The sequence below is a fragment of the Heterocephalus glaber genome, unplaced genomic scaffold, assembly GCF_053883595.1.
Source record: "Heterocephalus glaber isolate CG9 unplaced genomic scaffold, H.glaber_assembly_v1.0 deba00001550, whole genome shotgun sequence".
Classification (NCBI taxonomy): Eukaryota; Metazoa; Chordata; class Mammalia; order Rodentia; family Bathyergidae; genus Heterocephalus; species Heterocephalus glaber.
Window position 1 is genome coordinate 24,235,587 of NW_028258343.1, and position 16,925 is coordinate 24,252,511.

The following is a 16,925-nucleotide window of genomic DNA, read 5'->3' on the forward strand; positions in this document are numbered from 1 at the left end:
ACAATTACTACAGTGTTTGTAGGAAGGTTTAAACATGTGGCTTAGATAAATGGAAAGTCGCTTTTCCAGAAACCACAGTGTTTCCACTCAAAGTTAAGGCAGGAAAAAATGTGTTTCAGCATCATCGAGTTATGAGTTTGGAAGCCTCGGAATTTTAGAAACATGTACTGAGTTAAATAACTTTATCTTTCATTTAGCATATGTTTACTGAGTGTTTAATAGGTGCCAGACAGTGTGAGCAATAAGTCCCTCAAAAGGATCCAATCTAGCAGCAAAGATGAGGCTAGTAGGTAGATACTAAAGGTGTCAGATGAATCTTCAGATCGAGGAGCTACGCGTCTGACGCAGCAAAGGGTGCTGGTAAATGACGGCCCTGCGGCAGGGGATGCGTGTGCCCTAGGGAAGTGAGTCTGAGCACAACGTCCTTGTTCCCGAGTTTGTGGAAATGACACTACTCTCAGGCTTCTGTGGTGACCCAGGATGGCCTGTATAACCCTACCACAACACGGTGGTTATTTTTATTACTATAATTGAAGCGAGTGGAGTTCAGATTGGGTGGGAAAATGAGCTGCTTCCTACTGAGCGTGAGCGCTGCGCCTCCTGCGCTCGCTGCCTGGAGTTCGGAGTGCACCTGTGTGTGGGGCTGCTTTCTGGAGCCCTGCTCAGTGTTTAGCAGAGACAGCTGAATGCAGGCTCCACGTCTACTCAGCCTTCCCCTCTTTGCTGCCCGGAGCCCTGTCAGCATCCCCATCCCTCCTGCCTGTGCCCAGGGACCTGCCTGCTTCCCCCCAGTCACCTCTGCCCCAGCCGTTCTGATGGCTCCATGCAGGCAACCTGTTCTCTCTGCATGCAAATCTTCCTTAGTCCTTTTCCTTAAGCTCAATTCCTTTTTCCCCAAATCACCTCAGAAATAATAGGCCACCTCCCTTCTGTCTTCGCACATTTATTTTCCTTTTAAGGTTCAGATGATGTCCCCCATGGTCATCCTGGTGCTCCACGGGAGCCTCTCCCTGCTGGTCCCTGCCCACCTGCTCTCTGACGTTGCTCTGCTGAGCCCCTCAACTGGTTCCCCAGTGGTTCCACTGCACACTGACTGGCCTTCCTGAATTTCCAATACCCTTCTTTACTTTACGCACAGGAGGTGCCCTATAAGTATCTGTTAATCAGAGAGAGGAAGAACAGCCAATTAAATGTACCAGTATTGACAATAAATTTTAAAAATCATTTCCTGTGCAGCTATGTTTTATTTCAGTGGCAGTATTGCAGAAATGTTCCTTCTTTATACATGCAAGTCATCTCAGCTGCATGTGGGTCCAATGCACATGGGCAGTCTGCAAAGGTTCCATTTATTACACTGTTCTTATGCAAGTGGGGCTCGAAGTCCTGAACCGCGGCCTTTACCTTGGTACATTAATTGTTAGATGTGCTTCTTTGAAAATTTGTTCCTCATTGATTGTTTTTAAAAGGATTTACTTTTCCATAAAATCACTTACTTGTTTTTCTCGTGTTCAGTGAGTGTCTTTTTGTGCCGTTTGCCACAAAGATTTTTAGACTCCTTCAGCCTTGGGCTGGAGGCAGCTGGAGACATCAGGCTTTAGCAGATGTAGCATAGGAGTGCTGAGGTTGCAGGCCTGCGGCCCCTGCGAGGCAGGCTGCCCCTCACCAAAACCAGGACACTTCACACGTGAACCTCACCTCTGCTACTGTGGCGAGCTCGCCACGTTGAAGACTTGCCAGACACTGATTAGTTGAAGAGTGAGTGCTAAGTCACCGAGTGTCCCTGCGACCCTGTACTGCCCTGGCCTCCGCCCTCTCGTGGGTGCCAGCCCCCCACGCTGGCCCCCAGGCTGCCCAAGCTCCATGCTAAAGCAGCGCTTAGTCTTCCTGATCAGAGAAACCGAGACAAGGAGTGATAGATGGAAGGCTTCTGTGTTACTGCTCACCATCCCCACAACCGTCCCATCCACAAGGACGTGCCTCCCTCAGCTTTGATGCGTCCAGACACCGCGAGGTTGCCGTTCAGAAGCTGCTTCCTGGCGCTTCTCTGCCTGCCTTTTCCATCACAAACACATACCGTCCTGAGTTCCAGGGACTGCGTGCTTACAGAACCTGGTGTGTGCTTCCCTGAGTTTTTCTGGAGCCAGTGGATCATGGGCTCCTTAAGGACACTGTTCGTGTTTGGCTTAGTGTTCTGTGCCTCTTGTCACTTAGCAGAGGGATCTGCTCATGGTAGGAGCATAAAAAGTGTTAACTGAGCCAGGCTCTGTAATCCCACCTACTCAGGAGGCTGAAGCAGGAGAATCACACTTTCAAGACCAGCCTAGGCAACTTAGCAAGACCCTCTCTCAAAGTACAAAAATAAAAGGTGGGGAATATAGCACATTGGCGGACACTTGCCTTCCCTATGCCAGGCCCTAGCTTCCTTCCCCAGTGCATAAAAAAGTGTTCACTGAACAATTATGAGTTATTCTCTTCAAGACAAGCTGGTTTCAGGGTGCTTTCTTGGTGAACTTAGTATTTGGGATAGAGATATCCTTGTACCATTCCACATTTTCTTTCATAGGAGTTGCTCTGCATTCCAAGGAGCGAGTGCAGCTGTATTTTATGAACAAGGTTGATCTCAGAGCTGTGAACCTGCCCTCTCTCCTGCAGCCTCGTGTGCAAGCTGAACACAAGGACCACCATCCTGGCCGCCACCAACCCCAAAGGCCAGTACGACCCCCAGGAGTCCGTGGCAGTGAATATCGCCCTGGGCAGCCCGCTCCTCAGTCGATTCGACCTGATCCTAGTCTTGCTCGATACCAAGAACGAAGACTGGGATCGCGTCATTTCCTCCTTCATCCTGGAGAATAAAGGTGTGCAAAGAAAACCACTCAGGCTGACAGGGAAAGTGTAGGTCTAAAGGAAGGAAATTCTCCTTGAAAAAAATGAAACACCCGAGATACCCTTTTTGCAGACAACGGAGGGAGGGCTGCGTAGCCGGGAGGCAGGAGTGAGGGGAGGTGAGCGGAAGGGCAGGGCCTCGCCTCCTGCCGGGTGAGATTACTGCAGGCTGACCTGAGTGCTGTGAGGGCAGGAGGCGACATCATGACTCCATGGTGCCAGTGGGCTCTTGCCACACACACTGGATGGATTGTGAGTGGAAATCGCTAGATGCGAGTCTCTGTGTGAGCAGGTTTCCTCACGCACTCTGCTTGCTAGCCAGCAGCCCAGAGTGTGGAATGATGAACCCCAAGGTGCGCTTTATCGGTCAGATCCCAGGCCTGCTCGTCCTGGACGACGCAGAGCTGGGCCATCTTTTCAGGTGAGTGGGAGAGTGGAAACCCTTCTCAGTGACACTCGTGTGGTTAAATTCACTGGTGACACAGGTTACCCGAGCAAGCCTGAGAAGCTGTGGAACATGGAGAAGATGAAGACCTACTTCTGCCTCATCAGGACGCTGCAGCCTAGGCTGTCGGAGGCGGGCAACCAGGTTCTCCTGCGCTACTACCAGATGCAGAGGCGGAGCGACGCCCGAAACGCGGCCCGCACGACCATCCGCCTGCTGGAGAGCTTGATCCGCTTAGCAGAAGGTGGGTGCCAGTCACCGAGTGGCTCCCTGGGCTCCGGGCAGCCGTCCTTGCCTAGGGCGCCCGTGTCAGTGTCAGCGAAGGCCCCAGCCCTGGACCTTGCTACTCCAGCCCAGGAAGGGGCTCTGGGCAGAAGCAGTGTCCTCGGTGCCCTGTCAGGACTGCCCGCCACATAAGGACCTTCCCTCTAGACGGCCTCGCCTCTGCTGCGCATCCGAACTGGGGAGGTTCTTGTTGGCATCGTGGGGTTCTTGCTCCTTATCAGCCACTTGGCCCCTCCCACTGTTACAGCAACAAGGGAACAAGGTGGTGCCCTGGGCCACCCTCGGCGCGGGACTGACGTGGACAGTAACTGACACGCGCCCCGATGCCTTCTAACACTGGCTTTACACTTCAGCCTTATTCAAATCATTCTTTAAACATTCACGCGAACTGAGTGCATCATGTGATGAAATCACATGAGCTTAGTAAAGGTATGGTAAACAAAAGGACCTCATTTTTTCAAGGATTTATAGCTAATATTAAGGCAAGATATACCCAAAATTCAGGCTTGTTCATGTGGTAGCTTTTAGAAGCTCATAAACCATAGACAAAAAGAAGTGCCAGAGATGAAAAATGGGTTTTAATTTTGTATGTTTCTACAATAGATTAAAAAGCAAGCATTAAAAGTTGCTGAATATTAAATATATGTTTATACAGACCCTTTATTTTCTAGAATCCAAAGTACTTTTTCATCTAAATAGTTAACATTGCATGGGCTATGTGGAACATTTAGGTCCATTACTAACAAAAACTGTAAAGTCAGTTGAATGTGGACTTTGTACTTCATCTGGCACGATTAATTTATTATGAATGTCTCATTCCTAAAATACAGTTTTGGAAGAGGGGAGTCAGGTACAGGGTTCCATTTATCCCCTCAGATACTCCTAAAATCAGATGCACTTCATTTTGCAGCTCATGCCCGCCTGATGTTTCGTGACACTGTGACTCTGGAAGACGCCATCACAGTAGTGTCAGTGATGGAGTCCTCCATGCAGGTGAGGGTGCTTTGTGCACTGAACATCTACCCTGTTGGGAGCTCTGCCTGAGTTGTCTGTCTGGAGCTACCCACATGATCGCGTTTGGACCTAGCAAGTGCTAGAACACGCAGCGGGCCCTCACTGCCCTTGTCGCTGAGTGCTGGGGTAAAGCAGTGGGTCTGGGCACCCTGGAGCAGTCACCGCTGCCCAGAGCTTCTGGGCAGAGAAGGGGTCCCAGGGATCCACTGGTGGGGTGGAGGGCAGTGGCAGCGCCCCAGGGTAAGTGGTTCCCGGAGGTGCGGCTGCCCTGCGACTCTGCTGCCCTCTCCCCTGCAGGGAGGTGCGCTGCTAGGAGGGGTGAACGCTCTCCACACTGCCTTTCCTGAAGACCCTCGGGCGCAGTACCGGCAGCAGTGCGAGCTCATTCTCCAGAGGCTGGAGCTGCAGGGCCTCTTGAGCGAAGAGCTTCAAAGACTGGAAAGGTAAGGAAAGAAAACCAAGAGAGGGAGATAATGGAAATCCTTCCAGCAGTTGAGAGCCCTCGGAGTGTAAGTTGAGTGAAAATCTACCTGTCCCGTACTGGTTATTTCTTGATGTGTAATAAACACTCTAAGACCCAGTGGCTTCTTAAACACCCTAATGAACACTCGCTCTGTGGGTGTCAGAGATGCAGCCAGGCTCAGGAGAGGGCTTGTCTCTGCTCCACACAGGTCACTGGGGCCACGCCTACGAGTGACAGTTTCACACTCAGCCTTCCTGTGAGTCGTGACAGTGTGGACAGTGGGAAGGCACGTGCCTCGGGAGTTGTCACAAGACAGATTCGTTATAGATCACTACCGAAATCCGGCCTGGACGCCGCTGCTCAGACCTGCGTGCGCGGGTCTGTCCCTGAGCAGTGGGCTGAGGAATGGCGAGGCTGTCCACGCAGACACGTTCGTGACCGGGGAGTGGCTGGCCCTTGGGCACCTCCAGCCGGAGCCTGGGGCTGGGAGCGTGCGTGGAGGGCGCTGTGGAAGGAGCGGGGACCGCACCAGCGTGGAAGCCTCGCCGCTCCTGCCCTCTGTCCGCATGCTTCCTCTCTACTCCTGCAGCACCCTCTTTCTTGTTTCCACCCGGAGCTCGGCCACTGGCTGGGGAAGCGGGGCTGAGTCCGTCCTGTGGGCCTGGGTGTGGGCGGCAATGAGCCTGCGCTTGTTTGGAACCAGCCGCCTCTCTTGTGGCCCAGAGTGCGGTGCCACGCTGAGTCACGGATGTCTTGGTGCCGCTGACCCTTTGCAGCCCCTCGCCTTTGCCTGCGGAGGGCTGCTCCCTCCCTGTGCCCGGGTGACAGAAACTGCAGGACAGTGGGTTGAGAAAAGGAGCAAATGTGAGTCGGTCGGTGCTATGCCTTAGACAGGTGGCAGTGAACATCTCAAATTCAAACACAGCTGTCCCGGAGGAGGAGGAGGAGGAGGAGGAGGAGGAGGAGGAGGAAAGGGAGTCCGGCTGTCTGGAAGGCAGGGCTCTGCCTTACTGTGTCCTTTGTCGGGGGTATTTCTTTGTAGTGTTCTGGCTTTGAACCTCACAGTAACAACCAGATGCTATGCACTAGACCCAGTCTAATGTTAATCTTGGCAAGGGAGAAAAAGCCAACTTGTGTATGGGTTTTCACTCTGTAGGAAAGAGTTCTGTGTTTCTTGAAGAGGTCATGAAGTTATAATAAAATCACTGGTATTTTATCCGACTGCTTGTGGAGAATGTGTTACCAGTGACAGCCTGCCCCCGGTAGTGGCCAGCTCACCTCAGAGTGGAGGCCAGAGCCTGTCGTGGAGGAAGCTGGGGTGCAACTCCAGACACTTGTGTGGGAAGAACTCGATTTCTGGGGAGAATTGATTCAAATAACAGAGCCAGCCAGATGTGGTGGATGCTGTGAGGCCAGCTCTCAGAGCTGGAGACTGGGCAGCCTGGCCGGCCCAGGGTAAAATTCACGCATGCACACAGAGGGCTCGGCATGTGGCTCGGCGTGAAGCCCTGCAGGCAATCCCCAGTACCCCTAAACAGGTACCGGGGAGTTGTGCATGAGTTTCTTGTCTGCTCTGGGTGTGATTTTCCCCAGGTTTAGCACGGGCAGTCAGGGCCACGGGAGGCCACTTGTGGGTGACAGAGGGCTTTCTGAGGGGCCCTGCTGCAGGCTGCTCCCGCCCGGTGGAGCACAGTCGCAGTGTTCCTCCAGTGCATTCAGAATGAGTGTTGCTGAACAGATTCCTCACGCAGCGAGGAAAGAGGTTTTGGCTGTGTCAGAGTGACCGGGCTCTGCAGGAGAGGTGTCCCCGCTGCCTGGGAGCCCCCCAGACTGAACGCCAACTGCGCTCCAGAGGAAGTGACTCGGGTACCCGAGTCCCGTGCCTGCTGGGCAGGGATGCTGGTCCTAACTCCAGTCCCACCTCGGTTCCAGTCTGCATGCTTAGCTGCTAACAACCAGCGACACAGCTGCTCAGCAACACTGAGCCGAGGCCTGTCCACACTGACCTTCAGTCTGCAGATCCCGGGGTGATCCCTCCAGCTCCCTCCAGGTTCAGGATGCGTGTCAGAGCGGTCTCCTGTAGTGATGTTTTAAGGGGAGTCCCCTCTGTTGCTCCAGGAACCTCTTCCTGATACTCTCTTGGGCTGATGTTGGGCTTAAATCTTGCAGGGGGCGTCTTGGGCACCAAGGAGATGGAAAGGTCGTGGCAGATTCTGCTCCCCTCACTCGAGTTTTCCTTCCCTGTCTGTTCCAGGTTGCAGAATGAGGGTTTGCATCCGTCCCAGCCTCTTGAGGCGGAGGCGGAGGTGGAGGTGGAGGTGGAGACCCCTCCAGGGTCCTCCGGAGATGACCCGGAGGACAGCCTGAAGTTGAGGACTTCGACACAGCAGGAGCTGAGCTGTAGCCGGTGGGCCCTGCCTGGAGGAAGGCCCTGGGGAAGCCCAGTTCTGGACGCCCTGGCTGACCCGGGGCCCAGTGGGTCCTCAGGTGGGCACAGAGGCCCAAGAGATGACAGCCGGGACTGGGGAGACCCTGTGGCTGCTCAGCGGACAGCACCTAGAAACACTGCTCTTGTGTCGCCTGGTTCCCGGGCAGCTGAGGGAGACGCAGCTTTGGAAATTCCTGACAGCAGATCTCGGGTTAAGGGAGTGAGCTGGCCAGGCCTCCGGAGCCCGTCGGCAGCTGCTCAGCTCCCATCACCCGAAGCCGCCAGTGCTGAGGGTAAAGAGACAAAAAGGGGTGCTTCCGGGTCTGAGGCGGCAGCGGGCCAAGGGGAGGAGCTGGACTTGGCTCCTGCTGTCCCTGGCAGGCCACCCAGGAGGCTGCAGGAGGGCGCCCGGCGGCTGGGAAGGCTCCCCAGCCAGGCTCCAGCCCAGCCCCAGGGCCCTGGCCTTCTGCATTCTGCCCCTGCACATGGCCCCAAAGGTACCTTGGATCTGCCCGCCGCGGGTGCCGAGAGCCCAGGCCGCCCCGAGGTCAAGCTAGCGAAGTTCACTTTCAAGCAGAAGTCAAGACTGACCCACAGCCCTGGGCCGCCCGGCACCAGTGAAGTGCCAGGTCCCAGGTGGGCAGCCCCCCAGCAGGGGTCTGGGAGACGAGCTGTGAAGAGTCCCAAGGAGCCAGCGCCCACCTCGGCAGGCAGAGGCTGCCAGCAGCCCCAGGGTGAGCTGGAGCAGCGGCCACAGCAGCCCTGCCCGGAAGACGCGTGCCGAGAGGAGAGGAGCCCTGGCCCTGGCCCTGAACCGGAGCCCACGAACCAGGCAGGCCCCGCGCGTCTGTGCAGGGAGCGAGCCCGGAGGGAGGAGGCTCCCTGCAGCAGCAAAGGCAGTAAGGTGCACTCGGGCACCCTGGCCGCCCTGGCTAGGTTCTCCTTCACTCCCCCGGCCGAGTCCCAGGCGGAGCCCCCAGGCCGGGCGCACGCTCCCTCAGCGCCAGGGCTTGGCAGCAAACGGAAGTCCTTCCAGCTGCAGGCCTCTGCCGAGAAACCAACTCTCTCTAAAAACTCTCTCTTCACTTTACCAGAGCTAGATGACGAAGTATTGGATTTTGACTGGGATGAAGAGATGAGGAAGAAGCCGTGACTATGCACAGCCCTCCCAGCTCAGAGCAGAGTCCTCGGGCTCGCGCGGTTCCCAGTGCCAGGTTACCTTCGCACTGCACGGCCAGCACTTGCGACAGTGGGCTAATGCGAAGCTTCATCTTGCAAGGAGAGTACTTGACATTTCAGAGATGTTTCTGCTTTTTCATCTTTTTTTTTTTTTTTTTAATGAAAGAGAGGTTCTTTCCTAAATCCCTTCTTCCCTTCATCCAGAAGCAAATGCCAGGAAGGTAGTAGTCTTTAAATCTTAACAAGGCAGATGAACTCTTTTCCTTTCTTCTTGTATCTGCACCCTGGCTGTGGTGAGTATGCTGAATATTTGTTATCATTTGGGATGGTTTGCCAAACTTGTGACTTTTCTGCTATCACTTGTGTGTTTACCCTCACGCAGGAGATACTGACTGCTGCTTTTACCCTATCCTTGGAGAGGCTTCTTTACACTTCCATGGTATTCCTGGATACTGGGTGATTGGTCATAGGGCAGCTTTTCTGAAGCACTGACCTTTGAATTTTCCTGTGTCCTTGAGCCAACCCTTCGTGCCTCTTGGGGACATGCCTCCAGCACAGCGGTAACTGTGGTCGGAAAGAATGTGCCAGCCAATCATGTGTCGTGTGCCACCACCCAGGTGGTTAACATGGAAATGTGATCCCTGCTCAGCCATGATTCGCTTGTCTTCAAAAGCAGGCAAATTACTGGGTTTGGAAGGAATAGGTAACACAAGCCCTGTCTTTCTGTGTGCTTTTAAAATCACTTCTTCCTTTGGATTCTAGCAGAAGTCATCAGGAGTCCATTGTTACAGATTTTTCTCTTCTGAATTATGCATTTGTAACAATTCCTTAATTGTCTTAAGGACTTTTGAAGGACATGAAGATTACTTCAAACTACACATACTTTGCTTAATGTTCACTTCATTAAATGCAGAAAAAACAAAATTTAGGAACCTAATTTTTCTTGAGCATGGAAACATTAATTTCAAAATTGGCTGAGTAAATTTTCTGGAAAATTTTAAACTATGAATTTAGTATGCATGAGCCTTCTAAAGTTTTGAAGCATCTTAAGCAGCTGACAAACATAAGCAGTGATTATAAAATTTTTATTGCATATTCAGTTAAGCTTATTCTAAAACATCAAGTCTCTGGTTTAATTAATTTATTATTTCTATGGTTAAGTTTAAGAATTTCCCAGTACAGTATGATTCGAAATAATTCCTATTCTTTCAGTATTCTTTCTTTCCCAAGTTTTGGTATTCTTACTATAACTAAAGGAAAAAGAAAGGATGTGAGTTTTTGACTAGTTGACTTTTGGTCTGGATATGTCTGATTATGTAGATGAGTATATTTCAAAACTGAGCCACAGTGTGAGACTGATATTTTTGATGGCAAACTTTTAAGTCCCTTTCTTATGAATTTTTGTCTTTGAAACTTGGTATCTTTTGTAGAAATGATGTGTTAGGTTTTCCATGCCGGAAGTACCTAACCTATTAGGTTTGATCCATTCTATTATCATTGTTTATAGTATTTGTATTCTTTACTGTGAGTTTTGATTCTAGAAGTCTCATTTTTAGTGAGAGATTTCATTTTTGTACGTAATGCATCTCTTGGGGACATCGAGTAATCCGCATTCTAACATGCAGTGTGTGCTTGTCTCTCTTCCCTGGTTCTTGTATGACCGCCTGGGCACCCTCTACTCCGTACCAGTGTCTGTGCCTGTCAGGTCCTGCTATTTATGCTGACCAACCCTCCTACGTTCAGTCGTAGTACTTCCAGGGTCATTGGGCCAAATTAGAATTGCCATGTGTTTATGCTTGGGCCCTTACCCAGCTAGAAATAAGTACACATCTCGATTTTGTAAACAGACATAATCCTTAGTGGAATGAAGTTCTCAGTGTAAACACTTCCCTTCTTCATAAAAAAAAAATTAAACTTCTATCACAGCTTGCTTCTGTGTGTGGGCAGCCTTGCTGTGGCCATATCTGTGTCCGCAGTCTTGCTTGGTCTGTGCCGCGTCCCTTCACGTTGATGCTGATGTGCTCCTAGCACCTGCTACTTCCGGCAGCAGCACACTGTCTGGAATCGTGGGGGCTTCCCGAACCCTCTGGTCCTCCCCACCCTCAGCCGCAGACTTGGTCCGTGGTCCGGGCAACTCGGGAGAGTCGCTAGTGGTGCAGGCTCCTCCGCTGCTGTGGCTTCAGAACTGAGAAACGGTTTATTATCTTGAGGGTCGAAACTGCAGCTTTCTCTGACACGGTCTTTGATGTGTGTGTCCAGGAAGCGCATGAGCAAGGGGAGTTGTGCAGTCAGAAAGATCCTATTTCTAGGCAATAAAGAAAGGTGTTAGAAGTAACCTTTACTTCTGAATCAGCTTATCAGAATTTATCTCACTCCAGTGGACTCCTTGAAATAATTTTAAAATGTAAGTTGTTTAAACATAATAAAAGCTATTCTTAATTTTCCTTGTGAGAGGAAACAGTCGAAGTTTTATTATCACTATGTAAAATAAATGAATTACCTGACACTGTAAAAGATTAATCTTCAGTGTATATTTATGTGGTATATAAAATTTATGAGGGACTTCATTGTTGGAATTTTTAGAATTATAGAAATATAGGCAAAACAGCATATTATTTTAATATCTTTAAGTCTTCTGCATAATTCAACCAAATTTTAGACTTTCACCCTAACAAGTCTAATGTCCTCTGTGTGCCCTTGATTTCTGTCTCCTCCCATGTGCTGACCCACCTGCCTCAGGGCGAAACCCTGGAAGACCAGGGCCAGAGAAAATCCAGGTCAGCCCCGGGGGAGGCCGAGCACACGCAGGAGTGCAGAGCCTGCCCACCTGGAGTCGAGGCCCCTGGGGACGGGCGGGACCAGTGAGCCGTCCTCTGCAGGCGTGGTGGGGGGGCCAGGCTGCACGTGTCCCTCAGTGCTCAGGACACCCTCCGAGCCTGCTGTCCACACTGCAGCATGGAGGAGGGCAGAGGCGCTCGCTCCATGGGGCTGCTTTCAGCGTCCCATCGGGCTTGTGGCATAGCCAGGGACAGTGGCCTCCTCACTGTCGCTCGCCATCCACAGGACACACCCGAGCCGTCCGTACACCAGATAAGCTGTCACCCCTCCTCCCTGGAGGCTTAACGGTGCATCTAAGGAAGCATTTGTACAAGTAGCAAGAGGTGAACTAGATTAATAGCATTGCTGGTGTGTCTGTGTAGATGCTGGGCTCCTAGGAAGGAAGTAGGTTACACACAGTGGGCCAATCTCACCAAGAAACGGGGAGCACGCTATCTTGTGCTTGCAAATTATCTTCAGTTCACTCTTTACTTTTGGTTGGACCCTTAATGCTATTGCAGAGTTGAATGACCAGAAAGGAAGCATTTGTATCACGTGCATTTTAATGTGAGGACAAACTTGGTTTAACTTAGGGTTTTCAAGGTGAGCCAAACCAGTGTTGAGATATTGCATAGGACTTCGGATGTAACTTTTGCAGTGCCTGCTGACACGGATGGGAGCCACGTGCTGCAGAAAAGTCAGCAATCAGGTGAGCTGGGTTTTAGGCCGGCCCGCAGCCGCCCGGCAGGCATCAGAATCTCATGCACACATGCGGAGGGCCAGCATGTCTGAGCCCTGTGTGCTTGCAGCACACGAAGTGGAAGCTCAAGAGGCCAGTGGTGAAGGTGGGCCTGCTGTCGGGGTGCCACGGAGCCTCGTCACCACAGGAGAGCACCCCAGTCCAAGAGCGCTTCCTGTGGCCTCTGCAGGTCCTCCGGGTCCTTGTCATCACTTTGCAGTGAGTGACGGCCCCGCTTCCTGTCTGCGAGACTCTCCCACTTCAGGTCCCTGCGGCTGTGGATTTGTGTTGGGGTCTGGTCCCAGGTTCCTCTCTCTGCCCTTCCCAGGTGAGCATGGACCTGCATCTCACTGATCCAGGCCCCATCTGTTCACCTCGGCTCATGACGTGGTGGGGGCTGGGCTGCCGGCGACTACCTGGCCCAGATGCTGCAGCCCGGCTGGCCGGTCGCCGACCACAACCCTGTGTCCTGCAGCCTTATAGATTCTGAGTTGACAGCACGCTGTCTTCTCACCTCATCTGCTGTGCTGCTGGCTGTCAGGCTTCCGCTCTGCTGTGCGGGCGCTGCTCCTCATAAGAACCTCAGGGCTCCCAGAAACAGGTGAAAGCCAGGTCACTTGGGACGGTGTGGAGGGGTCACCCTGAGATACATGTAGGAAAGCCCTCCTCGGCTCTGGCACATTTTACTGTTTTCCAGATGTTTAACTTCACAATTGTCAGCCAAGCAGGGACTAGATCCAGCTTGAGAAGCAAATGTGTTAAGTGCCGTAGGCCTCTCTCATCCTGTTCGGAATTACAGAGCAGTAATAGACCAGATAATTTTAAACTGAGAAGTAATTCAATTTTGATCTCTAATGATCTATTTTATCACTTTTGGGAAATTAAGCTCTTGTTTGGCTTTTGATTTTTTTGCTACTGGGGATTGAACCCAGGGCCTTCACACTGAGATACATCCCCAGTCCATTTTTTATTTTGAGACAAGGTCTTGCTAAGTTGCCAAGAATTTATAATCCTCCTGCCTCAGCCTCCCAGAATCCTCGGATTATAGGCCTGCACCACCATGCCATGTGAAATTAAACTCATTTTAACGATGGGGACCTAAAACTGTCGAGGGATCTAGCACACCGGATTTTCAGACTGGATTTCCTGCCTGCAGGGTCCTCGTGGGAAGCGGAGGGGGACGCAGGAGATGCTGCCCTGTGCAGACCTGGTCCTCTGTCCAACACAGGCGGAGAAGTAGAGTCTGGGCCCTGCGCTCCTGCCCTGGATGTGTGGGGGTTCTCTGCCAGGCCACTGCTCCTCACGAAGGTCACAGAAGCAGTGCAATGTCAGTACAGGCACGTGTGTGGATATCATGCTCGCTTTCTCCAAAAAGGCTAAAACACACTGACTTTTCAAGAAGCTTTGAGCCCACACTGAATTCACAATAAATGAAATGTTTTAAAATTGATTTTAAGTACTAATTGTCCCCATGAAGTTCTAATGACAACAGAACAGTAATATCAACCTTCATAATATGAAGACTTAGCCAGGCGTGGTGGCGCACACCTGTTATCAGCACTCAGGACGCTGAGGCAGGAGGATCACGAGTTTGAAGCCAGGGTGGGCTACATAGCAAGTTCAAGACCAGCCTGAACTACACAGCAAGACCCTGCCTGAAAAAAAAAGAGAAAGTTCTCAAGGCATATTTAGTACGTGGCAACACCTGGTGTTCACAGCAACTAGTAACACCCATAATCCATGTTACACTGTACTTTACAGGCAGGAGGAAAGCCCCAACATAGAAGTGGCTTTTTAAAGAACAGACATACTTTATTTAAATAAAGACTAGGTTCTGAAACGTGTTTCCCAACTCCTTTCCTCTTATTGCTCCATTAAAAGCAGGATCTATGATACAGGTTAAAAGTTACCTGTTTTAGTTGCTTGCTGTGCTGGTTATTCTCAGCATTTTCAAGTATTGGCTCACGTAATGCCCCCGACAGTCTGTAACAGGTCATGTTACTGTCTCCATGCTACAGTCAGGCAGCCGCACCTGGAGATGCTGAACAGCTTGGCCTGAGTCACCTCACTAGTGGGCGATAGGATGGCTCAGTCAGTTCCTGAACCAGAGAGAAGGGCAGCACCACGCAAAGCCCTCACCTGCTCCCCCCACCCCGCCCTGCCCTGCACCCGAGTCCGTCTCTGCACCCTTTCCCTGCAGGCAGGTGGGCTGCCCAGGGGCTCTAACTGATGACTTCCCACCTCCATCCCACCCTCCCTTCTGGGAAAGCTTCTGGAGTGAATTTCCTGCTCCCCGTCTGCAGTTTTCATGCCCTCTTTGCTTCTGAGCCCAGGCCAGTTGAGGTTTGGCCCCTCAGGGTCACCCGGCTCTCCGGCCTTAGCTCACTGATTATACACAAATGCCCTCTCTCCTGATGTCCTCTGCTGCTGTCTTAGGGCACGGCCGTGTCTGTGCTCTCCTCAGTAGCCTCCTCAGCGCCCCGGCACCTCCGCTCTGCCTGGTTCCTCCTCACCTCCTGGACCTTTACTGTGCAGGGACCCAGGGCCTCTTCTGTCTGCCCTTCCCTCAGCACTTGGACCTTGGGCTCTTGATCCCCATGGAGGGGCAGGTGGCTCCTCTCCTGACTGCAAGCGCCTGCTTCCAGCTTCTCCCCAGCATTCCTATTCCGGTCTCTGCGGGACGTTGCAGCCTTATCTTCATCCAGATCACAGTCCTGTCCCAGAACACGCTCCTGTTCCACACCTAGCATCTCTGTAAAGTAAATGGAGACTGCATCCTCCAGGTGCTCAGACTGGAAACTTCTCTCGTACTCACATGCAGTCTGCTAGCAGATCCTCCGGGATATCTGCTAAAGATACCTCCAGTCTGGTTGGTCCCCACATTTGCTGCCAACACCCCATTGCAAGTGTCGTTCTCCCAAATTCCACCCACCTTCCCAGCACACGGGTCAGAGCCATCCTGCTCATAGCTGCATTCAGGTCATGCTGCTCTCGCGTCAGCACTTGTGCCGGCCCCTCCTGTCCTTCCCTGAAGGCTGTCCAAGGCCCCCTGTCGGGCCCTCTTTTGCCTCTGCACCCTACACTAACCTCCTTGTTCTCCCAGAAGCCTGGAGCGATACAGGCCAGCTCAGGGCCTTTTAACCAGATGTTCATCTTGTGCAGTGTTCTTCCCCTAAATTATCAGGGACCCACACCATCATCCTCATCAAGACTTTGCAAGAAACGCCATCTCTCAGTGACGCCAACCCTGACCTATTCGAAACTGCACAACATTCCTGCCCTGGACAGTGTTCCGATCCACTGCGTTTCGTCATCTTACATACAATAAAATGCGCTCACTCCTCTTACCGTCTGTGTCCCAGATGCTGACCAAGGTGAGGGCCGTCTGGATGAGAGGAAGAAAGGCGAGTGTCACTACTCCTGCAGGTCAGTGGCTGTGTGCGGCGAGGGCTGCACTGTGCCTGGCACACAGCTGCCCCTGGCGCTGCGCTGTGACGTCTCCCAGGATCCACCTGCTCTTTTCGGGCCAGACTGACACATAAGGGCAGCTCCAAGGATCAGCTCTCCGCTTCCTGTAGGACTCTCATGGTGGAACTCGGTCTGGCTATTCTTCCCTGGGATGTCTGTAACTGGCATCTGGCCCAGGGGCCTGTGGGGACAACTGGTGTGTTCGTCCAACGGTTCTGGCCTTTGCCCACACCCGAGGACGCAGCGTGAGCCTGTGATGACCTCCAGCTTCCAGGAGACCAGAGTCTGGATCTGACTTTAATCCATATCCCATTTCATTTGTACATTCAGAGACCAGGGTGGTCCCTGGACCACCTGAGGCCCTGGAGTGGAGCCTAGGTTTCCGCATCATGTGGGGTCACTGTCTGCTCACTGCCCACAGTTCTGGGTGCTGCTCTCCACCCTTTCCTGGTACAGTAATACCTGTGAGTCACTGTGTAGACTTGGCAGGGTACGGGGCAGCTCCTCCCAAGGCAGGGCTGCTCCTCCAGCTCCAAAACCTGGCTGGGGCAGAAGCTGGTCACTGGCCTGGGGTCCCCCCCTGCCGTGTGGTCTGCCGTTGCCACTCCCTACCTGCTTTGGCCACTTGAGGGAACTGGGAGCTTCTGGATCAGGTGATCTTGTGTCCCACTGAGGATGGAAGTCCCAGTGATCAGAAAGCCAGTTCATTTACAAAGCAAAGCAAAACAAAAACAAGACCTGCCAAGAAAAAGTGTGGACCTGAGAATCCTCCTCCGGGCAGAAGGATGATCCGTGTGTGGCCGTCTGGCCTCGCAAGAGCTGCACACGGAGATGCAGGGGCAGATGGGGTCCTGCTCGAGTGCATGAGGGCTGCTGCCCCGGGGACAGAGAATGGGGACGGTGTGGAGGAACGAGAAGCGGGCTTGCTGCGTGCTCGGCATTCTGTGTGCATCTAAAGCACAGGCAGAGGGTTATTTGGTCCCCACAGCAGTCATTAACCTGCTTCCCAGATGAGGACAGGGTGCCGGCGCTGCGTTAGTTGTGAAGGTCGCGCAGCTAACAAATGGGTCGTGGTGGAGCTGAAGCTGCTTGATTATAAAGCTGTGCTCTGGGGACTCTGCCAGGGCACCTGCGAGAGAAACGTCCATGTCAGGACAAGGCAGGGGTCCGGATGGCGTTGTTCGTGATTCCCATCGTAACTTAA

At 52.5% G+C, this 16,925-nt stretch overlaps 1 protein-coding gene across 6 annotated transcripts in view; it reads left to right on the forward strand.

The window, feature by feature from the left end:
• Positions 1 to 13,703, forward strand: part of Mcm9 (minichromosome maintenance 9 homologous recombination repair factor) — an 84,650-nt gene extending 70,947 nt beyond the window's left edge. For 5 of the 6 annotated variants that reach the window (XM_021240633.2, XM_021240635.2, XM_021240632.2 and 2 more), the window contains 5 exons: positions 2,653 to 2,855; positions 3,369 to 3,572; positions 4,524 to 4,606; positions 4,925 to 5,070; positions 7,345 to 13,703. In XM_021240633.2, coding sequence (XP_021096292.2) covers positions 2,653 to 2,855; positions 3,369 to 3,572; positions 4,524 to 4,606; positions 4,925 to 5,070; positions 7,345 to 8,671 — 1,963 coding nt within the window. In that variant the 3' untranslated portion in view covers positions 8,672 to 13,703. The remainder of the gene's footprint in view (positions 1 to 2,652; positions 2,856 to 3,368; positions 3,573 to 4,523; positions 4,607 to 4,924; positions 5,071 to 7,344) is intronic. The other variant, XR_002387944.2, reaches the window with a different exon arrangement.
• The last annotated feature ends 3,222 nt before the right edge of the window (positions 13,704 to 16,925 follow it).